This window comes from Anolis carolinensis, unplaced genomic scaffold (genome assembly GCF_035594765.1).
Source record: "Anolis carolinensis isolate JA03-04 unplaced genomic scaffold, rAnoCar3.1.pri scaffold_8, whole genome shotgun sequence".
NCBI lineage: Eukaryota > Metazoa > Chordata > Lepidosauria > Squamata > Dactyloidae > Anolis > Anolis carolinensis.
The window spans coordinates 20562939-20584661 of NW_026943819.1; the positions used below are offsets into that span (position 1 = coordinate 20562939).

A 21723-nucleotide genomic window follows, 5' to 3' on the forward strand; every position below is an offset into this window, starting at 1 on the left:
CCATATGTCAAAAACAACTTGCAGGCGACAACAAAAATGATTAAATCTGGGCCCAACCCTTAAAGTCCAAGGGCTCATAGACAAGGAAGAGTTGGTTTTAATGCAGCAAATAAGCATTGTTCCATCAGTAGAGTTGGCACTGGTTTATTATTTTCCATCAGGGCTTTTCCTACGATTCTTGTCTTCAAGATATGATGATAATGATCATAAAGATTACATTTATTTATACCCCACCTTTTCCTGGTTCAGGATTCTAGGTGGCTTACCAAGATCTTCTTATTCTGCTGTCTATGTTATTTATTACCTGCATCAGAAATAATTTATCTGTATCCTTGCACAATATTGTTTTAGGGATTCTAGCTATTATGACAGTGATAGAAAATGAAACTAGTTGTGAAAGAAGGGGAATGGAATGAAAAAATACTAGAAAAGGACATAGTTAGCTGTCCCATCTATATATATAAAGGAGTAATGGTGTCCGTCCCTCCCACTAAACAACAAAAGTACAAGCCACAGAACCTAGAAATTTGGCAGCACAACCCACCATCCTTGCCCCTAGGTTCCGACAACAAAAAGAAAAGAAAAATAAAGTCCTAATTAGAGGGAGATAAATAATTGTTTGTATCCAATTGCTGCCAGTTAGAAGGCTAAGCTCCGCCCACTTGGTCTCCTAGCAACCCACTCAGCCCAGTGTTAATAAAAGAATAAAAAATAAAATAAATACAAATAATACAATAAAAATAATAAAAAACACTAAAATAATTAAAAACACTAAAAAAATTAATACAATAAAATACTATAATAACAAAATAACTAAAAATAATACAGCAAAATAATAAAATATAATAAATAAAGAAGATAAGTTACAATAAAATTAATTAAAAAAATACAAATAACGTCAAATAAAAATTCCACAACAATTTTTAACCAATACCACCACCACTTTGCCACAGCAACGCGTGGCCGGGCACAGCTAGTGTATACTAAGCATGGAAAATGGGAGGAGGAGAGAATCAGGGAATCTCAGGTGCCTAAAAGTCACATCTGATCCCTCCAGGACCATATGAGCCACACTTCTGATCTAATGTATCTTTGTCCTAGGTCCTGAAAGGTGGTCAAGAAGCTCCCACCAAGCCCAAAGGCCGACCCAAGAAAAACTCCATTCCAACCTCAGAGGAAATTGAAGCAGAGGAAAAACTGAACAGCCAGAAACAAGTCCTGGAAGAAGACCAGGCCACAGAAAAGTGTGAGTCGACCAAGGAGCATTTGGATGCCTCCATAGAGACACAAGAACCTCCTGAACATACAGTGGAAACCTCCCAGGAGGAGACAACATCAAGTTAAAAGAGTGAAGGGAAGATACAACTGCACCGTTAAAGGACAGTGTAAAAACTGAATTTGCCTGCACTTTGTGCCTTAAGAAATCGACTGGTTTGGTGGGTCACCATGGGGCAAGGAAACCTATTGTAATGGGTGACTTCATATAAATTGGTACTTTTTTTTCAATGTTGTGTGTACATCCTTCCCATAGATATCCTGGAACTAGGGATCCCCTCAAAAGGAGACTGCATGCTTTAAAACTCTGAGGCTCTGGAGATGTGTTGTGAGCCCAGGTTGTGAGAAGAGACTCTTTAGCTGCTGCATTGTTTTGGACAGATTGGATCTTTCTCATGTTGTTATTGCGATCCTGAGCTTTGAAATGAGTTCAGAGAAGCAACTGCCAAAGAGTGAGAGAGTTCCTGCCACCAGCCTAGTTTTATTCTGTAAGTAATGCTTAAGCAGGTATGGGTCAAAACCAACATTTTTCATGGGAGTCAAACTGTGGGATATTGATGTTCTACTATATTGCAACCAGAGGTTCCTTGGAGGGGAAGAGAAAAATACAGAACAGATTTCAGACTCACTTGGAAAATTCACAATGGAGTGAAGGGGGCTTCCAAGATGGCAACCTTGAAACTGTGAGTGGAAACAGAGATCAGAGTGGCAAAGGGGGTGGCATTTTAGCAGAATGTGTTGGTTTGCTTAGTTCCTTACTTCCTATTGCTGTGAAGTAAACTGCCCAAGGTCCAAAATATTGTTGCACATGCATTTTTCAGGATGTTAGTTCTGGGCATCTGCCAAGGCCCAGTTGACTTCAAGAGACAATCAACTAAAACTCAGTGTGGTTTGCTGCTCCTCTTCACTGTCTGTTGCTACCTATTAATCTGATTTCCCTTAACAAACAAGAACTGTTAGTAACATATACCAGTGTAAGTGTACCTTATGCTGCATATCTCTTTAATAGTTGTTGTGTTGGTATTCCTTTCTTCATTCCACAACAACTCAAGCCCCTGTCCTGGACCTACCATTGAATTACTGCAATGCTCTGTGGCCATTTACAGCTTGTAGAGATCTGGGGAGGGGAACCTAAGAAGCATCTAGCTGTGTCCACTTAGCTAGATGTGAAATGATGCCACCATCTGTTAGATCAGGGGTCCCCAAACTTTTAAAACTGGGGGCCAGTTCATGATCCCTCAGACTGTTGGAGGGCCAGACTATAGTTGGCCAAGTGGCCACCAAGCAATAATAATAATAATAATAATAATAATAATAATAATAATAATAATAAGCCCAACCCCTTTCTGCGTTTGTGCACAAGCAAAGCACTCCTGACAGATGACCTCCCAGCCTCAATGTTAACAACAACAACAACAACAACAACAACAATAATAAAAAGAGGGTTGGAAGAGACCCCTTGGGCCATTTAGCCCAACCCCCTTCAGCCTTTGTGCCGTGGGGGCCGGATAAATGGCTTCGATGGGCCGCATGTGGCCCCCGGGCCGTAGTTTGGGGACCCCTGTGTTAGATCCTTCATGGTTCTCAGCAGATGATGTAACAAATCCACTTTTGGCTATGGTGACATAGCCAGGCACATCTCCAACTTCACACCTTTCCACCAGCCATAGAATTGTGGAAGAGGCTGCAGTGGCATGATAATAATCAATTCAGCTGGAATTGTTCCACATACTGAACTACAGGATTCTGGCCAAGCAGTGTAAAGACCAAAGAGGTGGAGCCACATTTGCCAATTGCATCCTTGGGAAAAGGTTGGCCAACAGTAAGTGACAGTGTCAAGGAGAAGGCGTGTATATCTAGTGATTTAGGACAAGGAATATTGAAAGCATCTTGCCTAGTAGGTGTCCCAGATATGGAGTCCATATTAGTAGACCTCACCTACCCTCCAGAGAAAAGATAGAGGAATCCCTTGTGCCAGTACTCCATGTACTGTGAGAAGCATTTAAATCTAGACACAGTTAATACTATATACAGTAGAGTCTCACTTATCCAACACTCACTTATCCAACGTTCTGGATTATACAAAGCATTTTTGTAGTCAATGCTTTCAAAACATCATGATATTTTGATGCTAAATTCATAAATACAGTAATTACTACATAGCATTACTGCATATTGAACTACTTTTTCTGTCAAATTTGTTGTATAACATGATGTTTTGGTGCTTCATTTGTAAAATCATAACCTAATTTGATGTTTAATAAGCTTTTCCTTAATCTCTCCTTATTATCCAACATATTGGCTTATCCAACGTTCTGCCAGCCCGTTTATGTTGGATAAGCGAGACTCTTCTGTAACTCAAATTCACATGTTAAGGTCTGAATCCTATTGATAATCCCGCTAAGAGTAAAATGAAGCATTTGTTCAAGCAAGTTTTCCCAATTTCTTCCAACCCAACATCTCTTTTCTGGATTTCAAAAAGAATTTGCATGTTGAGTACTATATATCTGTCTACTGTGTATATTATACATTTGATTGATGAACAGTGCCTTTCATTTTTTGGATATAAGTGGTGTGTAAATATTCTCCAATAAAATAGAGTCAGTGGGATTTACACACAGGCTAACTCATCATTTAGCAGTTGATTCGATGGGTCTATTCTGGTTGGGACTACCAATAGGATTCAATATAGGACTCTATATTTTCAACTCAGGAATGGTCTACATTTGGAATGAGTGAATCACTCCACTTCAGGTCCTTGTAACTTCTGACAGGTTCATTGCAACTTTCTGACCCATTCCATTCAATTTCTAAATTCACCTATGATTTAAAAGAAGATCTGCATGAAAAATGCATTTAAAAATACGTTTTGAAACATATTCTTCTCAATGTGTGGTTCATATTCTTTCAAAATGTGTACTGTAAAACATGATTGCAATATGCTGGAAGGGCTAATCTAGGGATACCTTTCAGCTGTCCTGATTGACAGGAAAAATTAACCCTTAATCAGATCACTTGTTGGCTGTCTCCTCCTTCCACTCCCCCTTGTTCTCAGCTAATTTCACTTGCTGAAAGTACTAAAGTAATCTGTACTCAATGAAATTGAGGAGTGGGGGAGTTGAAGAGGTGGCAGAATGTTATCCTTCCCAGTAGATGCAGGCAAAAGCAAACTTTAGACATCTCTCCAAGCTTGGGTTTATTATAAATAACTTTGGTCATTTTCTGTCCCAGCTTGTCTGTGAAATGTTGAAAGATATATTAATTAGTTCCAAATATGTTACTCAACTCAATTTGTATCAGAATCTGCAAAAGGGCCCATAGTTTATACACAGAGCAGAATGAAGCACTAAGTATCTTGAAAGCCCACCAGGGTCAGAAGGAATTAAATTAACCAGCCAACTAAATATGCAATTCTAAGTATGTTTATATTCTATTTGTATTCACCAGAATTGAGTCCGCTAGCATGATAAGTGTTGCAGCACTAGGCCTACATCCAGTTCGTAGTACCAACTGAAGTAGACCCATTGATCATAAATGTTTACTGACAAAATCTCCATCGATTCAAGTTTGAAACTAATACAACCTTCCACATTTCCTAGGATTAGGGTCACGGGGCTCCCGTAAAAGTGAAAAACCATAAATAAAGAAATTGCTATTTTTAAAACTGAGTGAGCACTTCCCTAGGAATTGCTAGATCTTCCTGCATTAACTCCAGGGTTAACTTCTTCCAGAACAGAGGTCCCCAAACTTTTTAAGTGGAGGGCCGATTCACAGTCCCTCAGACTGTTAGGGGGCCGGACTAGGATGAAATAGTCCAAAATTAAGATTGTTGTTGTTGTGTGCCTTCAAGTCATTTCAGACTTAGGTCAACCCTAAATCTAAAGTTTAGGACAGAGGCCAGGTCAATCACCTTGGAAGCCCATGGGTTAGTTTGGGGACCCCTGATCTAGATGATCATAAGACCATAGGTAAGGAAAGGGGCCCTCAAAGGCCATCTAGATAATCTCATAAAACCATAGGTAAGGAAAAGGACCTTCAAAGGCCATCTAGATGGTCTCATAGGACCATAGGTAAGGAAAGTGACCTCTAAAAGCCATCTAGATGGTTTCATAAGGCCATAGCTAAGCAAAGAGACCTTCAAAGACCATCTAGACTATCTCATAAGACCATAGGTAAGCAAAAAGACCTCCAAAGACCAGGTAGACTTAGGTCAACCCTAAGTCTAAGGTTTAGGGCAGGGGCCAGGTCAATGACCTTGGAGGGCCGCATCCGGCCCCCGGGCCTTAGTTTGGGGACCCCTGTTCTAGAAGGTTGCCATAGAATTATATTAGAGGACCTAGAGATTCTTATGGAGGTAGTTCTCTAGATTGCTAGTCTGTGGTTTTCAATCTGTGAGTCCCCAGATGTTTTGGCCTTCAACTCCCAGAAATCCTAACAGCTGGTAAACTGGCTGGGATTTCTGGGAGTTGTAAGCCAAAACACTTTGGGGACCCACAGGTTGAGAACTACTGCTCTAGGTCCTTCAACATAACTCAAGGATGCTGATCACAGAGTCCTATTGAAGAACCTAGAGATAATACTTTTAATCAAATCTGTGATTAGTCAAATCCATACAAGTCAAACGCAATGTGGACGACTGATTATTGGATCATTAGTTGGATATAAATAATTGGATTTAAGATACAGGTGACTATCCTGTAACCACCCATAAATCATTGAAATGCACCTCCCAACATTCCTCAACATTGTTAAGGAAGGGCTGCTGGGACTTGCAGTGGAAAAACTGCCAGAGGGTTGCGTGCTTGATTTCCACTCCTCTGTATCCCAGATGTGAGCTCTAGTATTTAAGCATAAGGGATGGAACCAGAGTTTTTAAAAAGTAAGGTGTGAATTGATGATTAACTCAAGTTTGTAGTAAAATCTGCTCATCGTCAGCTCCAAGAGGCATATGTTGGAACACTTTGCAGGAATGCGTAATCCTAACTTGCCAGGTCTGGAGCCATTTCTCCTGTTTTGTAAGGCACTTAACTTTCGGAATACCGAAACATCTTTAGCAACTGGGCAGAGCAAGTCACGGAATTAAGAAGAAAACTCTGCAGGAGAAGTATTGCATTTATTTTCCAGTCCAATGTGCCAAGATCTAGATATGCATCATGTTTCCTATAGTCTTGTTAAATGGAAACCTACTGTGCATTATTTTTGCCCAAAGGCTGAAGAGAGGTGTATCAAGATAACATTTATTTTTTAATTAAAAATAAAATGTATAAATAATGGAGTAAGAAAGTCTCATTCTTTTCCAAAGTTTTGACAATTGGATACTTACGGTTTATTATTTTGCTCGGCCAAAAAGCTTGGAGTAAAAAAAAGAAACTCTGAGCATCGACTGCAATTCAAAACCAGTTTCTTTCTTTCTTTTTTTTTTAAAAAAGAATTTAATTAAATTTTTATACTATATCGAAAGAGTGAGAACAACCAAGGTATAGAAAAGTAGGGAAAAGAGAGAAAGGTAAAAGTCTGCAATCTACAAAAATAACACCCCCCCCCCCCACACACACACACACAAAAGCAAAAAAAAAATGACTTCCATTACATCTTCTTGGATAATATTTTCTTATTCTTCAGTAATATTTTTTCTTGCTAAGGAGAAAAAAAAATAGCAAAATTGTCTCTCGTAATCTTCATTTTCTCAAATTATCCAGATAGTCCTGAAGATCGTCCCAATTCGTTCTTTTCATTATCTTACCTGTATTTTTCTTCAACAAAAAAGTAAATTTGTCCATATCCTTTATTTCTCTTCTCTTCTCCACCCACTCCTCAATTGGTGGGGCTGATTCTTGTTTCCATTCTCTAGCGAAAACAATTCTAGCGGAAGTCATAATATAAGTAAAAAGTTTATCAATTGTAAGTCTAAATCTGTAAATCCTAATAGATAATACTCTGGTTTTCTTATAAATGTTCTTTTTAAAATCTTTTGTGATTCTTCATGAATCTTCATCCAAAACTTTGTTGCTTCTTTGCAAGTCCACACATGTGATAGAAGGAGCCAACTTGTTCTTTACATTTCCAACACTTATCAGAAAGTGTTTTATATATTTTGGCTAATTGTTTCGGTGTAGTATACCATCTGTGGAACATTTTTATCCAATTCTCTTTCAAATCCATTGCATATGTATATTTTAATTTTTTGTTTAATTTTGGCAATCGTTTTGTGAGAGCATCCCTATTAAGAGTTTGGCAAAAACATAAAATCAGTTTCAAAGTGTTGTGGCTAAACAACAAAATCCCACAAACATATGCAAAATGAAGCCTTTAATATGCTCAGTGTTGTAGTTTGTGTAACTGCCATCCAGCCTCATAATGGTTCCAGGATTTCCTATGTAATCATCTGCATAGTGAAACTACTTTCCTCAATACCGGTCTAACAGTGCATAATCAATGTAGATGGATTCTGGGAAAAGTTGGAGGGATTGGAGACTGACTTTCCTGTTTTATTGTCACCCTGTGGATAAGAAAGACACTTTTGCTCCTGTATGCATAATCCTGTGTAAGGACTGCTGTTCCCATGTGCCTTCAAGTTGCTTCCAACTTATGCCAACCTTAAGGAAAATCTGCTGGTTTTTTTAAACTTATGGAAATCCTGTATTTTTTCTTGATATTCTTCCAGTTCTTCCAATCCCTGGGCTTCATATCTTCAAGGTTTTGTGTGCATTCATAGAACTGTAATGCCAAGTAAGCAACTGGTTGCATTGGGGATTAATACAGTATTTACATAACCATTGAGAAAACGTAGCTTCTTCCACAACCTTTTTGTGCTATGAGTGTATCTCAACTAAATTTCAGATGTAGGGGTTATCTGAGCTTCCCAAGGTTTAAAGATAGGGAAATTCATCAATGAGGATTCTTTGATGGGGACTATGCAGATATCTGATGGAAAGAAGGAACAGGGAGAAAGATTTCCAAAGATGGGCTAAGATAATACGAGGTTTTGAGAGGAAGAGGCACACAAGGTCTTAAGCCATAATAAACAAAGGTGGAGATCCTTTTTCAGACCAAACACCAAATTCAATTTGATAGAAGCTATTTGAGACCATATGCCAAAGGAGGTTTCAAGCTTTCATTGTCAATAACTAAGCCTTAAGAGAGCCATTTCAACCTCTTAGAATGGGAAAACAATTATGTAAAACCTGAATAACCAAACAATGGTGTCATAGGAAGGAGGCTTAGTTATTCAGGAAAATCTATGGATCAAGACCTTTGGAGATCAGATTCAGCCTCAGAACTTGATGTTGATGCATAGCTTTACAGGTCAAAATAAATACTAAACGGAGCCCCACGATGAACTGATAACCAGTCCGTCTCTACTAATGATGTCAACTGATGGGAACATATAGCTCTCTTCAGAAGATAGAGAACACTGTTTCATACTAAACTTAAGACCTGAAGCATTTCCCCATTTGTGTCTAAGATTAACAACTGGCTCAATGTCAATTCCCCACGCCTCCCAAAAAACATGAGGTTGAAACAGTTCCGCAGGTGTAGTCTTTGGCCCTGAAATATCATTTAGCCCTTGGAGAAAGCCAGCAGCACTGTTATGATATGGGAACCTCTAACAAGCCTGCACAAGGATGAAATGAAATTTTGGCTTTTATCAGCTCTGTTTAACGGAAGCAACACATTCCCCCATTCCAGTTTTCTCTCTCCCATGATGGATGTTCCTTTGAGATGCTTTCTACAATCCAGAAGAATGCTATTCACTGAAAACATTCAGGTCTTGCCTTATATACACTGGATGTCTTGGAGTAAAATGAATTTAAACAACTTAAGCTTAAAACAGTGATAATTCAAAACAATAATGTAAATATTCTAAAAATCTAGTTCATCATCATCATCATCATCATCATCATTTAATTACTTATTAATCGCCCTCCATCCAAGATGCTCTAGGCGATTTACAAGATAAAATTGTAAAGGATAAAAATACATACATACAAATATTGATAAAATTAACATAGATTAAAAGCTCTAGTAAAAATCTAGTTGTACTAAATCAATGGATGGATGATGAAAGGCTTCCCTGACAAACCAACTCCCTGGCCTGGAAGGTAGAGAACAACAACCACAATTGCTGGATTTAATCTACTCTCCCACTGCCATTGCCTTTTGTTAGTGGTTGCTGTATTTTTAAATTATAAACCTGAGGACAGGAAATGGTCAACTTAGCCATTTGTTAGCTGCTCTGTGGCTGACCGGGAGGGCAGACATGCTCTACAATACATAAAGAGATCAATACATCCATGGATGGTTAGATAGTAGCAATGTAGAACAGGTCTACACAACTTTAATTCTTCAGTTGCTTGGGCCTCCAACTCCCTGAAGCCTTAGTCAGCTTGTTCAATCCCCTTGAAGAACCACAGGTTGTTTAGGCCTGATGTAGAGGCAGTGTGGTATAGTGGTTTGGGTGCTGTGCTAGGACTCTGGAGACCCTGCTTGGCCATGGTGTCCACATAGTTGCCTATAGGATCTCATTAGCAGGGTTATAATATTTAAAGTATTCCCCATATGTATTATCTTGAATAAATTCATGATACTGTAAATAAATATTTCTCAATTCATGCATGGGAGTCAATGTGGAATGGAATTACCATATATATTTATGTATAAATTGACCTCAAGTATAAGTCATGGACATGTTTTGTAGTCAAAATTATGGACAAGAGGGGAAAGTGCCAAGGCTGCCCCAGGGGGCCAGTCACCACTGGCTGCTCTGCCATTGTCCCATCCAGGCATTCAGTATTTATTTATTTATTTATTTATTTATTTATTTATTTATTTATTTACAGTATTTATGTTCCGCCCTTCTCACTCCGAAGGGGACTCAGAGTGGATCACATTATACACACATAGGGCAAACATTCAATGCCCATAAACACATCAAACAGAGACCAAGACAGACAGACGCAGAGGCAATTTAACCTTCTCCTGAGGGGATGTTCGATTCTGGCCACAGGGGGGAGCAGCTGCTTCATCATCCACTCTGATGGCACTTCCTCACTTCCTCATTCCAACATTGTAAATTAGTTAAACTTGCCCCCCCACTTTTATAAGCGATACCTTATTTCCTACTTGATAGATGCAACTATCTTTCAGGTTGCTAGGTCAGCAACGAGCAGGGGCTATATTTTATTTCTAATTGATGGGTGCTCACCCCGCCACGGGCTGGCCTCGAACTCATGACCTCATGGTCAGAGTGATTTATTGCAGCAGCTGTTTACCAGCCTGCGCCACAGCCCGGCTGTAGACAATAGAGAGGATCAGTGCTTCTAGGTTCAGACTAAGCTCTCAACTTTCACAGTTCTTATCAGCAAAGAGATTGACTCATGGATAAGTCAACCCAGTTCATTGCTGGGAGGGGGGTTCTAAAATTTGTAGACTTATACATGAGTGTACAGAATTGGAAAATATCCATCACTTTCCCAGAGAGACTTTTTAATTTTTAGCTGAACCCAGACTGAAACCATAAAGCCATATCCACCAAAAAGATTGTCCAGTTGAAGTAGCATGCTGCTCTGAATTCTCATTGAATCACAACCTGTGTGTAAACCATTTGAGACTGAACCGAGTGACATAAATAATTACATTTTTAGCCCGTAGCACTTAGGGTGAACCCAGGCTTGCCTTGGCTGCTGAGATGTGCCAATGCTGCCAAGAGGGGAAGGTGTGCTCTCAGGTTGCTGCCAGACAAACAAGCTGAGCTAACCCCTCTGGTCTGTCCCAACATGTCCATTATCTGGTGGAAACACTGAGGCTATTGTTTTCTCAGGAGGAGAAGGAGGCCCAAGTTCCTTCACAGGCATTAGCGAGATACTCCCAAGCTCAGGGGGCAAATGGCAGACTTGGCATTTAGCTTTGCCTCCTTTCCAGTTTTGGAAGACAACTCATTAGTTGAAGTTGTTTCCCCCGATGGCGGTGAGTTATCATACAATGGTAATCTCTGAGTGTGTCAGAAAGAAAGTAATCCATAGCTGACAAAGTAGTTTTCCTGCACCATGTACACCTATAGTTAGCTGGAAAGCTTTGTTACAATAATTAGACTCTCTTCTTCTCATATTGCGCTTGCATGTTCCTAGTGATCTTGGAATACTATGGCTTCAGGGTTACATCATAATGCCATCAAACAGAATGAACGATAAAGGATAGTGAAAAACATCTCCAGATGTTTTCGCTTCAACCCCCATAATCCTTCATTACTGGCCTCGCAGGCTGGGGACCCAGAAAGCTGAAGTTTAAAACATGTGGTAGGTCTTTAATATTAGGAGTCCTTTTACGTTGCACATTTATAATGCAATGATGCCATTTTCACTGCCACAGTTCCTTCCATTGAGCCATGGCTTTTGGAGTTTTGAGGGGCATTTAAAACTCTGAGACATCCACCATGGTGTAACACTCCTGGGCGACGCAAACACTGGGAACCAACACAGAAGCCAATAACAATATAATATCTTTATTAAAGCAAATAAAGTTCCAAATGGAAATAAGCAGCAAAGTAAAAGTAGCAATTGACCTTCCAGAAAAGATCAATTTTAGTCCAATGAGATAAAGTCTTATGTCCAGTATTAGAGTTCAAAATCCAGAAACCGAAACACACTCAAACTCCGTCTGTGTTTTGAGTGGGGAAAAGAGCAGGGAGCAAGAAGAGTCCTGTAGAATAAATGTCCAATTCAGGATTTCAGGGCAAGGCAAAACTAGATGTTCAGGAGCTGAAATGCAGTCCCAAACTTGGCAAGAAGGTAAACCAACACCCAGTCTACTCCAGAGTAAGCGCACCGTCAGGCCGCTTGGAGATCAGGAACAAGAGACGACGATGCTTCCCAGTCAGAAGTTAAGTTGACACCGCGCCAAAGGTTTCCAGCACAAAACTTTTATGGAAGTTCATAAGCTCCCCCAGAGCAGGTGCTGGACTCCCCAATTCTTCCCAAGAGAACTGGTCCGCCAAAGACATCGCACCAGGTGCCTGCCTCCCTAATTCTTCCCAAGAGAACTGGGCTAGCCAGAATCACCTCGCTCCGCTAATCTGGTGCTTCGTCGCAAACTTTGCTTCTGAGAATGGTCTGTTTGCAGAAAAGCCCTTCGATCAAACAGTAAACCATCTGGAGAACCCGGGAGAGGCGGCACCGTCTCAAGGGCATCCTTAATTGGCTCTGGCACAGAAATGTCAACAGTAGGCATCTGGAAAGAAATTGAATCTTGATGACTTGGGAAAAAACCCAAGTCTTCTTCAGTTTGGTCAGCAATGGGGGTCAGGGGCAAAAGGTGCCTGAGACATCACACATGGTGTAGTAGTTTGTGTTGGATTGGGACTCAGGGAGACCCAGGGTGACAAGTAAGAGTAATCTCTCTTTAAACAATCTATAATCCTCCATCATGGTGTACATTACACAACTTTATGCATGTCTAGCTACATAATAGAGGTGCTAGGAAGCCTTGTTAGTGAATTGCAAAGATGAAAAATGTGATACCAGCAAGATACCAGTGATACCAGTACTGTTGTGCATTGGCACTACCTAGCTGGTATCCTGGAGTACAATGGTCCTATTATTCATTAGTCCAAATACACATTGGTCCCGTTCCCAGCTTTCCTACCTAGTAATGTAATAGCAACCCTTCACTGATACAGATGTTATGAAACTGTCCAATTGTAATTCCTGCATACTCCAATCCATTTATAAAGATGTAATAAGTCTTCAGAAGGATTCCAGCAGACAGTTCAATCTGTACATTGAAATGATTCAGGCTTACTGTGCATCTTACATTCAACCTGCTGACCTTATTCTAGAAGACCCCCATGAATTTGAAGTCCATCTAGTATGGAACAATTTTCACACTGTAAACAAACAGAGGCATATTAGGCCTCAAAATTGCCTCTGCCGAATTCATGTTGATGCTTGATCAGAGCACACTGAACTATGTGTGAGTTCTCGTGGGTCCTTGATAATAATAACTAATATAAACAATCCATTTGGATTTCCACCAAGAGGTGACTCCAAAGACTCCACCCCAAGTCAGCAACACATCTGGCACAAACAGGAGCCAACAAGGCAGCATGATTGGCACATTCTGCAACTCCATAGCTTCGGTTTTTGAGTCCATGTCAACTACTTTGCTAGGAAGAGATCGAACTTTTGGAGCAGAGAACTGATTTTGATTATGTAGTTAATTACTGTATATACTCGAGTATAAGCCTAGTTTTTCAGCCCTCCTTTAGGGCTGAGAAAGCTCCTCTTGGGTCCTGGCAGGCTTCTATTCAGGTCAGCTTATACTTGAGCATATAGGTATTCAGAGTTGGACAGTTTTATCTTATTAAAGTTTTATTATTATCTTAAATTACAGTTTTATACAAATATTCAAAAACATTTAACCTACTGATGCCTCAAATAATGCAATTTTATTAATATCTATTTTATTTTTGAAATTGATCCATAGCTGCTGCATTTCCCACCCCCATCTTATACTCGAGTCAATAAGTTTTCCCAGTTTTTGTGGTAAAATTAGGTGCCTCGGCTTATATTCCGGTCAGCTTATACTCAAGTATATATGGTACTCATTGGTCAGGTCTTTGTACCAAGTTCAGAATTGTCCTGATCACACAAATCATAAACAACATGTAAGCATATATTAAAACAGAAAACTCTGTTGTTATTTTCAAACTTAGAGCCTTACATTCTGAGTTATAACTACTGACATCCTTGACTATGGTCCATGTTGGCTGGGAAATATAGAGAGTTGAAGTCCAATAATACCTACCATCACAGGGTTGGGTAAAGCTGGTGATAAGGACCAGTACCAAAAGAATACTACAAAGAATTAGCAAAAATAGTAAGAATCAAGGACAAAACTCAGGAGTATTCCCTGACTTTGTTTAACATAGTTAAACTGATTCAGCTCTGTTTACCTCACATTAAAGACCAGATGTCATGAACATTGTTTGGACATCCAGGAACAACTTCTGGCCCACTTTGGGTTATAGAGCTGGTACAGGCAAACCTGAAATATATGAAAACTCCTTGTGAAAGCCAGAATATATGAATGGGTCATCTTAAATTATCTGGAGTTTTGAATGAAACTGTGCATTTATAAATGTTCTTGAAATTCTTGAAAAATACTTTCAGTTTTTCATGCATTCCATTTTAAACACCAAAGCAAAATCCAAATACCCCCTGTTCTTCTACATTTCATATATTTAATGATTGCTAAGAAATTAATACTGGCATTATATAGTGTTTTAGAGCAGGGGTCCCCAAACTAAGGCCCGGGGGCTGAATGCGGCCCATCGAAGCCATTTATCCGGCCCCCACGGCACAAGGGCAGAAGGGGACTGGGCTAAATGACCCAAGGGGTCTCTTCTTCTCTTAAAGCCATTATTATTATTATTATTATTATTATTATTATTATTATTATTATTATTACTAGAAACACAACAAGATGAGTCCACAGCAGACACTCTGCTGGTTGTTGTATTGGATCATACGTCGGACATTTCCTAAGTGTCTAGGACTGTGTGATGTATCGGCGAATAATGCGTGCAGATCCCAGTAAGGTGGCCTTCTGCAGCTGGCAGATGGTAATTTTGCTAGCGCCGATTGTGTTTAAGTGCAGGCCAAGGTCTTTAGGCACTGCACCCAATGTGCCAATCACCACTGGGACCACCTTGACTGGCTTGTGCCAGAGTCTTTGTAATTCGATCTTTAAATCCTGATATCATGTCAGCTTTTCCAGTTGTGACTCCTCAATCCTTCTGTCACCTGGGATTGCAACATTGACAATACATACTTTGTTTTTTAATACAATTGTGAGGTCAGGAGTATTGTGTTCCAAAACCCTATATTATTATTATTATTATTATTATTATTATTATTATTATTATTATTATTATTATTATTAACATTGAGGCTAGGTGGCCATCTGTCAGGGGTGCTGTGCTTGTGCTTTCGGTGCACAAAGGCAGAAGGGGTTTGGACTAAATGGCCTAAGGGGTTTCTTCCAACCCTCTTTATTGTTGTTGTTGTTATTAATTATTATTATTGCTCGGTATCCAACTATAGTCCGGCCCTCCAACGGTCCGAAGGATTGTGAACTGGCCTCCTGTTTAAAAGGTTTGGGGACCCCTGTTTTAGAGTATTAAAATGTACGGCTTTTCAGTCGCTTTTGAAGCAACACTGACATTCTGTAGGCCAATAAACAACTCCTGATGCCTTCCATCTACTGCATTATAGGAACTCTAGTCCAGCACATTTAGAGAACACTGAAGAAGACTAGTTTGGCACAGATGTCATTCTAAGACATAACACATCGAAAATTCCATTTTTCAGTCTAACCGTTTTCCCTCTGAGCATCCAAAGTTCACTTATGAAACAGAGGAAGCCAAAGGGAATTCTCTCAATTCATTACAGTGACAATTTCCCATTCAATTTACCTTCCACTGATTTTCTTTCTCCCCTTTTCTTCCTCTCCTTTCTCTTTTCATTCCATCTCCCACCCTACCTGCCTCCTCTCTGTTTATTTTCCTTGCAGCCTCACTGTTAAGTGTCATTTCATTTTTGTTTTTGTTGCAAAACTGTCATCACAGGCACTTTATTTGGAGGATAATGCACTGACAAAACTATTTAAATGGTAAAAGGAAGAAGTTGAGTATTGGGGGACGTAAGAGGAAAAAGAATGTACTGCCTCAGGTCAATGAGAAAGTCAAGATCATCTGAAAGGCAGCTATGTGTACCATGAATTTAGGAATGCCATGAGGTTCGTCACAGCTTCCTTTCTAATTATCTTCACACATCAACCTGATTGTCACCCTGACTGAGTTTATGTTTGGTGTCAAGATGGTTTCTTTGGTTTATAGCTTCAAGCAAGTGGAAAAGAGTTCTTTTTTTTATGAAAAGGTAAGACTAACCTTCAGAATAAAGAGGTAATCATGCACCTGCTAATGTGGTATGCGATTTATCTGGGATCCATCTTGTGAAAATGTTTGATGTCCCTGGTAAAGACCATGCCTCTACCTGATGTTCAAAAGACACTTTTCTATACTAAAGGGCTAAAACTAAGAGAAATATGAATTAAAGCGGGTTCACTGAAAGGTGAAGGCAAAATTACCCGATGCAAATGGGAAAAGGAGGCTGTATCTTGCACAGAGTCCCCAGTTCTTAGTTACTGTAGTTTGTTTGATCAATACTTTTTAAGAGTCCGGTAATAAGGATTCATGTTATTGTTGGCTGCCTTGAGTCCCTATAGAAATAAAGTAAGTAAATGAATACAATTCTACATGAAAGCACAGTATCACAATTTGGAAATTTCTAAAGTCGCAAACCTAAAAATCATGAATGACACATAAAGGTAAAGTTTTTTCCTTGATATTAAGTCTAGTCATGTCCAACTCTGGGAGTTGATGCTCATCTCCACTTCTAAGCCGAAGAGTCGGCATTGTTCGTAGACACCTCCAAAGTCATGTGGCTGGTATGACTGCATGGAGAGCTAGAGTGGTATATTTGCATGTTTTCAAACTGCTAGGTTGGCAGAAGCTGGGGCTAACAGCAGGAGCTCACCCCTCTCTCTGGATTTGAACCACTGACCTTTCGGTCAACAAGTTCAGCAGCTCAGCAGTTTATTTATTTATTTATTTGCAACATATATACCCCGCCCTTCTCACCCGAGGGGACTCAGGGCGGCTTACAAAAATTGGCAAAATTTAATGCCCAAAATGCAATCATAAAAACAAAACAATATAAACAGATCCATTAATAACATTCTTATTACCCGTTGTGCCCCTGGGAGCTCCTCTGAATGACACGTACCTAATGTTAAACATTAAATAGTAAAAATAAGCATCAGCCTAATGGCTTGGATCCCGTTGGGTAGTTATGATGTTGTAAATTACACATCTTGTGATCACATGTATTGTTGTGGTGGCATTGCCACAGCTGCAAATATTTTAGCAACAATATTATGGTCTGGTACAGGAGGAGTTCCAGGTGGAGGACACTATGAGCTACTGTGTTGGATGACACCACCCTAGTGACACCACTGTTCCCAATGGGAGTGTAGCCATAGGTCTAGCAAGGATAGTTTCCCCTCTTTATAACATGGGATATGCTGAACAACAGTGAACTAAACTGAGTGTGGTGGAGTGATAGAGTTTTCACCCAAAGGTCCAAACCATAACTTGGAAAAATGGAAAGGCAGACCATCATTACTATTGCCATGGTGTAAATAGTGTATGTGTGTATTTTAGATGAAGTAGTGGCTCGAATATTGCCTACTAGTGAGGACATGATAGCCATTGCATTCGGATGGAAGGCCTCTTGATTCATTGATGTGTGTCCCTCACCCATTACTAAAGATCACTTCTGTAAGGAGAGTCCAGCTTGCTACATACAGTCTTCCCTCACTACTTCGCGATTTACTTTTCGCTGATTCGCTGTTTTGCGGTTTTTCAATAAACTCTAAAAGACTATTATAAATAATAAAAATTACAATTTATAGCCTAAGGAAGGGAGGAAGTGTTGACGTGAGGTCAGGGTGTGCGCTGGGTGGGTTTCTTCAAACTCCATCAATCATCAGCTCCAGTAGCCTGATGAATTGGTGAAATGGCTTCCACACCAATTCCTCTTCAATGTTAGACTCAAAGACATCTCTAGTCTAAAGTCCAAACATTTATTTCAATATCTATAATACATATTTATAAAGCATAGCAAAAGCCATCGCTCTGAGCTGGCATTCTTCTATTGCCTCTTGCCTCGGCAAGCACCAGCTCAACACACTAAGAGATAAGAAGCACATTCCTCAGTCCAAAGGAAGTTTCCACCCATCCAAGACTGGAAACTATGCCTGATAGGTCATAGCAGTCATAACAGGCTGTCAGTCAAAACTAGCCTGCTGTTAACTGTTTCATTGCTGAAACACACACTCTTGCACAACAGCAGAAAACACTTGATTTACATTTCATACACATACAACCGTAATCCAACAGGAAGGAGATGTTGAAAGGAGAGAAAAGGAGCCCAAGAGGCAACGGGAGGAGAAGGAGATTTATCAACACATGATTGATTGATAAAGACTTAAAATAGTGTATAACTACTAGAATAATGTATACATATTAAAATAAATATAGTGTCCCTACTTCGCGGATTTTCACTTATTGTGGGTGGTCCTGGAACCTAACCCCAGCAATAAGTGAGGGAACACTGTATTACAGTGTCCCTACTTCGTGGATTTAGATGATGCTGCACAGTGTAAGTGACTTATGTTTGCAGACAGCAACACACAAAAAAAAGGTACTTTCAGTGTAACTGAGCAGGACTCTTGCCCTCTTGATTCCATACAGTTTAGAGAGCAGAATGAAAAGTAATTGTTAGTGAGAAGAGGCCTTTGGGGTCTCACCTTCCTCTGTCAGATTGGGTTTCGAAGGTATGTGAAGAAGCAAGGCTCCATGGAGGTTAATGGTGTCCATATAAATCGCTCAAATACCTTTACACAAATCTACCATGTAGGCAAGGGATTAAATTTAAATCTGGCTGGATTAGCCAAGGAGCTTTGCGCAGTCATTTAAAATTTCAAAGGGGGAAAAACTGATATGAAATTGTCATATTTGTCAACTTTACAGCACCATTTGATCCTTCACATATAATGATCTGTAAGCCAGGATCAGGCAAAGAAAAAGCTTTCACTAGGGAAAATATCAGTGGAATTCATTGGGTCACGACGTCCCAGAAGTTGGGAGATGTAGATAGTGCAGCCAAGTTAGGGCTATGTCAGGACAACTTGTTTCTGTGCTATCTTTTTAATTGTCTTTCCAGATGAAAATTCATCTCTTCCTATTTTATTCTTCCATTTGAAGAACTTAGTGTTTCACAATAAGCATTTACATTCTGAAAAGAGTTGAATCAATTTTGCTGTGAGAGGAAGAAAGAGAAATTGGGGCATGTAATAAGCTGCATACGTCTTTAGGATAGAATATGAGAGTCAGCATGATGTACAGGTTTAAACATTGAACTACAGGTGCATCTACATTGTAGATTTAATGCAGTTTGACACAACTTTAACTAGATCATCTGGAAAGCATTTTGCCATTTGGAAACAGTATAATATATTTCTCTTGGGTGATTCCAGGAGTCAGGGGGATGGATGTGGGGGGTGGGAGGCAATTTCCGCAATCTATGCTCACATTATAGCCATTCGCTCCATAAAGCGCCATGTCCATCTCCTCCCGTCCTTTTCGGCATTCTGCTAACTCTATTTATAAAATCAAAATTGCTCAGCAAGGCATGCTGGGTAATGACACACACGCAATTGCCCAAGCCGGATTAGCGCTAACTGCATTGCAGCAATGCCAAGGCTTGCCAGCTGGGAACATTTGTGCCCGAATAGTGCCAGCTCTTGAAAGACCAGCAACGGCGTCACTGATCAGAGCTGGCAAACTATGACTCAGAGCCCGATCCAGACTTAGTGCAGCTCCATTGAATTCTTTGGGGCAAATAAGTCATGACTAATGTGAAGCATGTTTCTTTCAGTGATTCTGAAAGAATGACCAGCAAGAGTGCTAACCTATTTGATATATATGTGACCTTTGCCATCCAAATATTCCTAGATGCATTTAGTTTTTCTTTCCTGGCACTTTGTTCTTTTATCTTCAGGTTACTTCAATTGCTGCAAACTGAGTTTAAAGTAATTTGCATTCAGTTAACTCACAATAAGAGAGAGGAAAGGAATAGTAGAATCTTGCTCTTTGTAACACCCCTAGGCAGCGCGAACACTGGGAACCAACACGGAGGCCATATACAATCTAATATCTTTATTAAAGCAATAAAAGTTTCAAACAAATATAAGCAAAGTAGATAGTCAATCAGTTGACCTTTTAGAAAAGATCAGTAATAGTCCAAAGAAAGAAAGTTATATGTCCAACATAAAAGTCCAAAGTCCAAAATCCAATAATACACTCAAACCAATGGAAGTTTGAGTGGGGAAAAGAGCAAAGTTCCTTAGGAAAGTACTTGAAATAATAGTCCAGAAACAAGGTTTCAAGGCAAGGCAAGGCGTGGTGGATCTGAAACGCAGTCCAAACTTGGCAAGGGACAAGCCACTCCGACCGGTCTACTTGAGAGTAAGCGCGCCAACGGCCACTTAGAAGCTCAGGATCAAGAGGCGATGTATTCTTCCGTTGAAGTCCAGTTGACACCGCAACAAAGATTCTCTGCACAGAACTTTTATTGAAGTCCAAAAGCTTCCCCCAAGCAGGTGCGTGTCTCCCCAAAAGTTCCCAAGAGAACGAGCTGCTAACAACTAGACCCCAGATGCTTGCCTCCTCAATTCTTCCCAGGAGAACTGACTTAGCCACAATCTCCTCGCTCCGCTAATCTCACACTTCTCCTTAAACTTTGTCTTCGAGAGCAATCTGTTTGGAAAGTAGCCCTTCTATCAAATTCTAAACTCTCCGGCGATCCGGGAAGAACCGGCAACATTTCAAGGGCATTCTTAATTGGCGCTGGCTCTGCAATGTCAACAGGAGACATCTGGAAAAGGATAGAATTTTGCTGCGGTGGGAAAAAACCCAAATCCTCTTCATTTTGATCCGCAATGGCTGCTGGATCAGGGGCCAAAGGTACCTGAGACATCACACTCTTCTCAATAGACTAAGGACCTCATCAGACGAGCTAAATTGCCCATCCTATGATGGAATGAACTCTACTTGTGCCCATCAACTCCCATCCCACAACATCAAACTACTTCCAGCGGGCTCTGTAGTGCAAGTAGAGTAGAAATGTTGTACAATGTGGCGGCAACACGGGAGGCATAGCCAACAATGAAAAGGAAGCTGGGCAGCAGACACTTCTCTCTGTAGGATGGAGTAAAGGAGAAGCCGGGCGATGTGGGGCATGGGATGACGGGTAATGGGATGAGGTCATAAGGCAAAAACAAACTACTGCAGCCTCTTCTCCTTTTGTATTCTTCATTTTTGCCATCATTCCATCACATGCATAGATCCCACTTATAGCCCCATTGTGCAGAAGCCCTAAGACAATGATGGGCAACCTTTTGAGCTTGGTGTGTCAAAATTCACCAAAAAAAAAAACCTAGCATGACTTGGGTGGTGTGTCACTTTGAGAAAAAAAAACCCATAATTTCGCAATATGTATAGTTTAAATAACAAAAATATATAATTGTAATATATAACTGTATTCAATAAATCAAAAACTATTTACTACCATTATTTCCATGTACAACAATCTATGGTACCTCTTGCAGTTTCCACGCTGATTTCTCTCTATTCTAGTTTCAATGTAGTCATGAATAATGAATAATATAATAATAATATGCAGTAGAGTCTCACTTATCCAGCACTCGCTTATCCAATGTTCTGGATTATCCAACGCATTTTTGTAGTCAATGTTTTCAATACATTGT

At 40.0% G+C, this 21723-nt stretch overlaps 2 protein-coding genes across 2 annotated transcripts in view; one reads left to right on the forward strand and one right to left on the reverse strand.

Annotated features, from left to right (window-relative positions):
• The window catches only part of barx2 (BARX homeobox 2), a 51562-nt gene extending 45004 nt beyond the window's left edge, over positions 1-6558 (forward strand). Inside the window, exon 4 of the mRNA XM_062961132.1 lies at positions 1102-6558. Within this exon, the coding sequence (XP_062817202.1) occupies positions 1102-1344 (243 nt within the window). The 3' untranslated portion in view covers positions 1345-6558. The remainder of the gene's footprint in view (positions 1-1101) is intronic.
• LOC134293432 (uncharacterized) overlaps positions 1-21723 on the reverse strand; it is a 451452-nt gene that overhangs the window by 193522 nt on the left and 236207 nt on the right. The window lies entirely within an intron of this gene.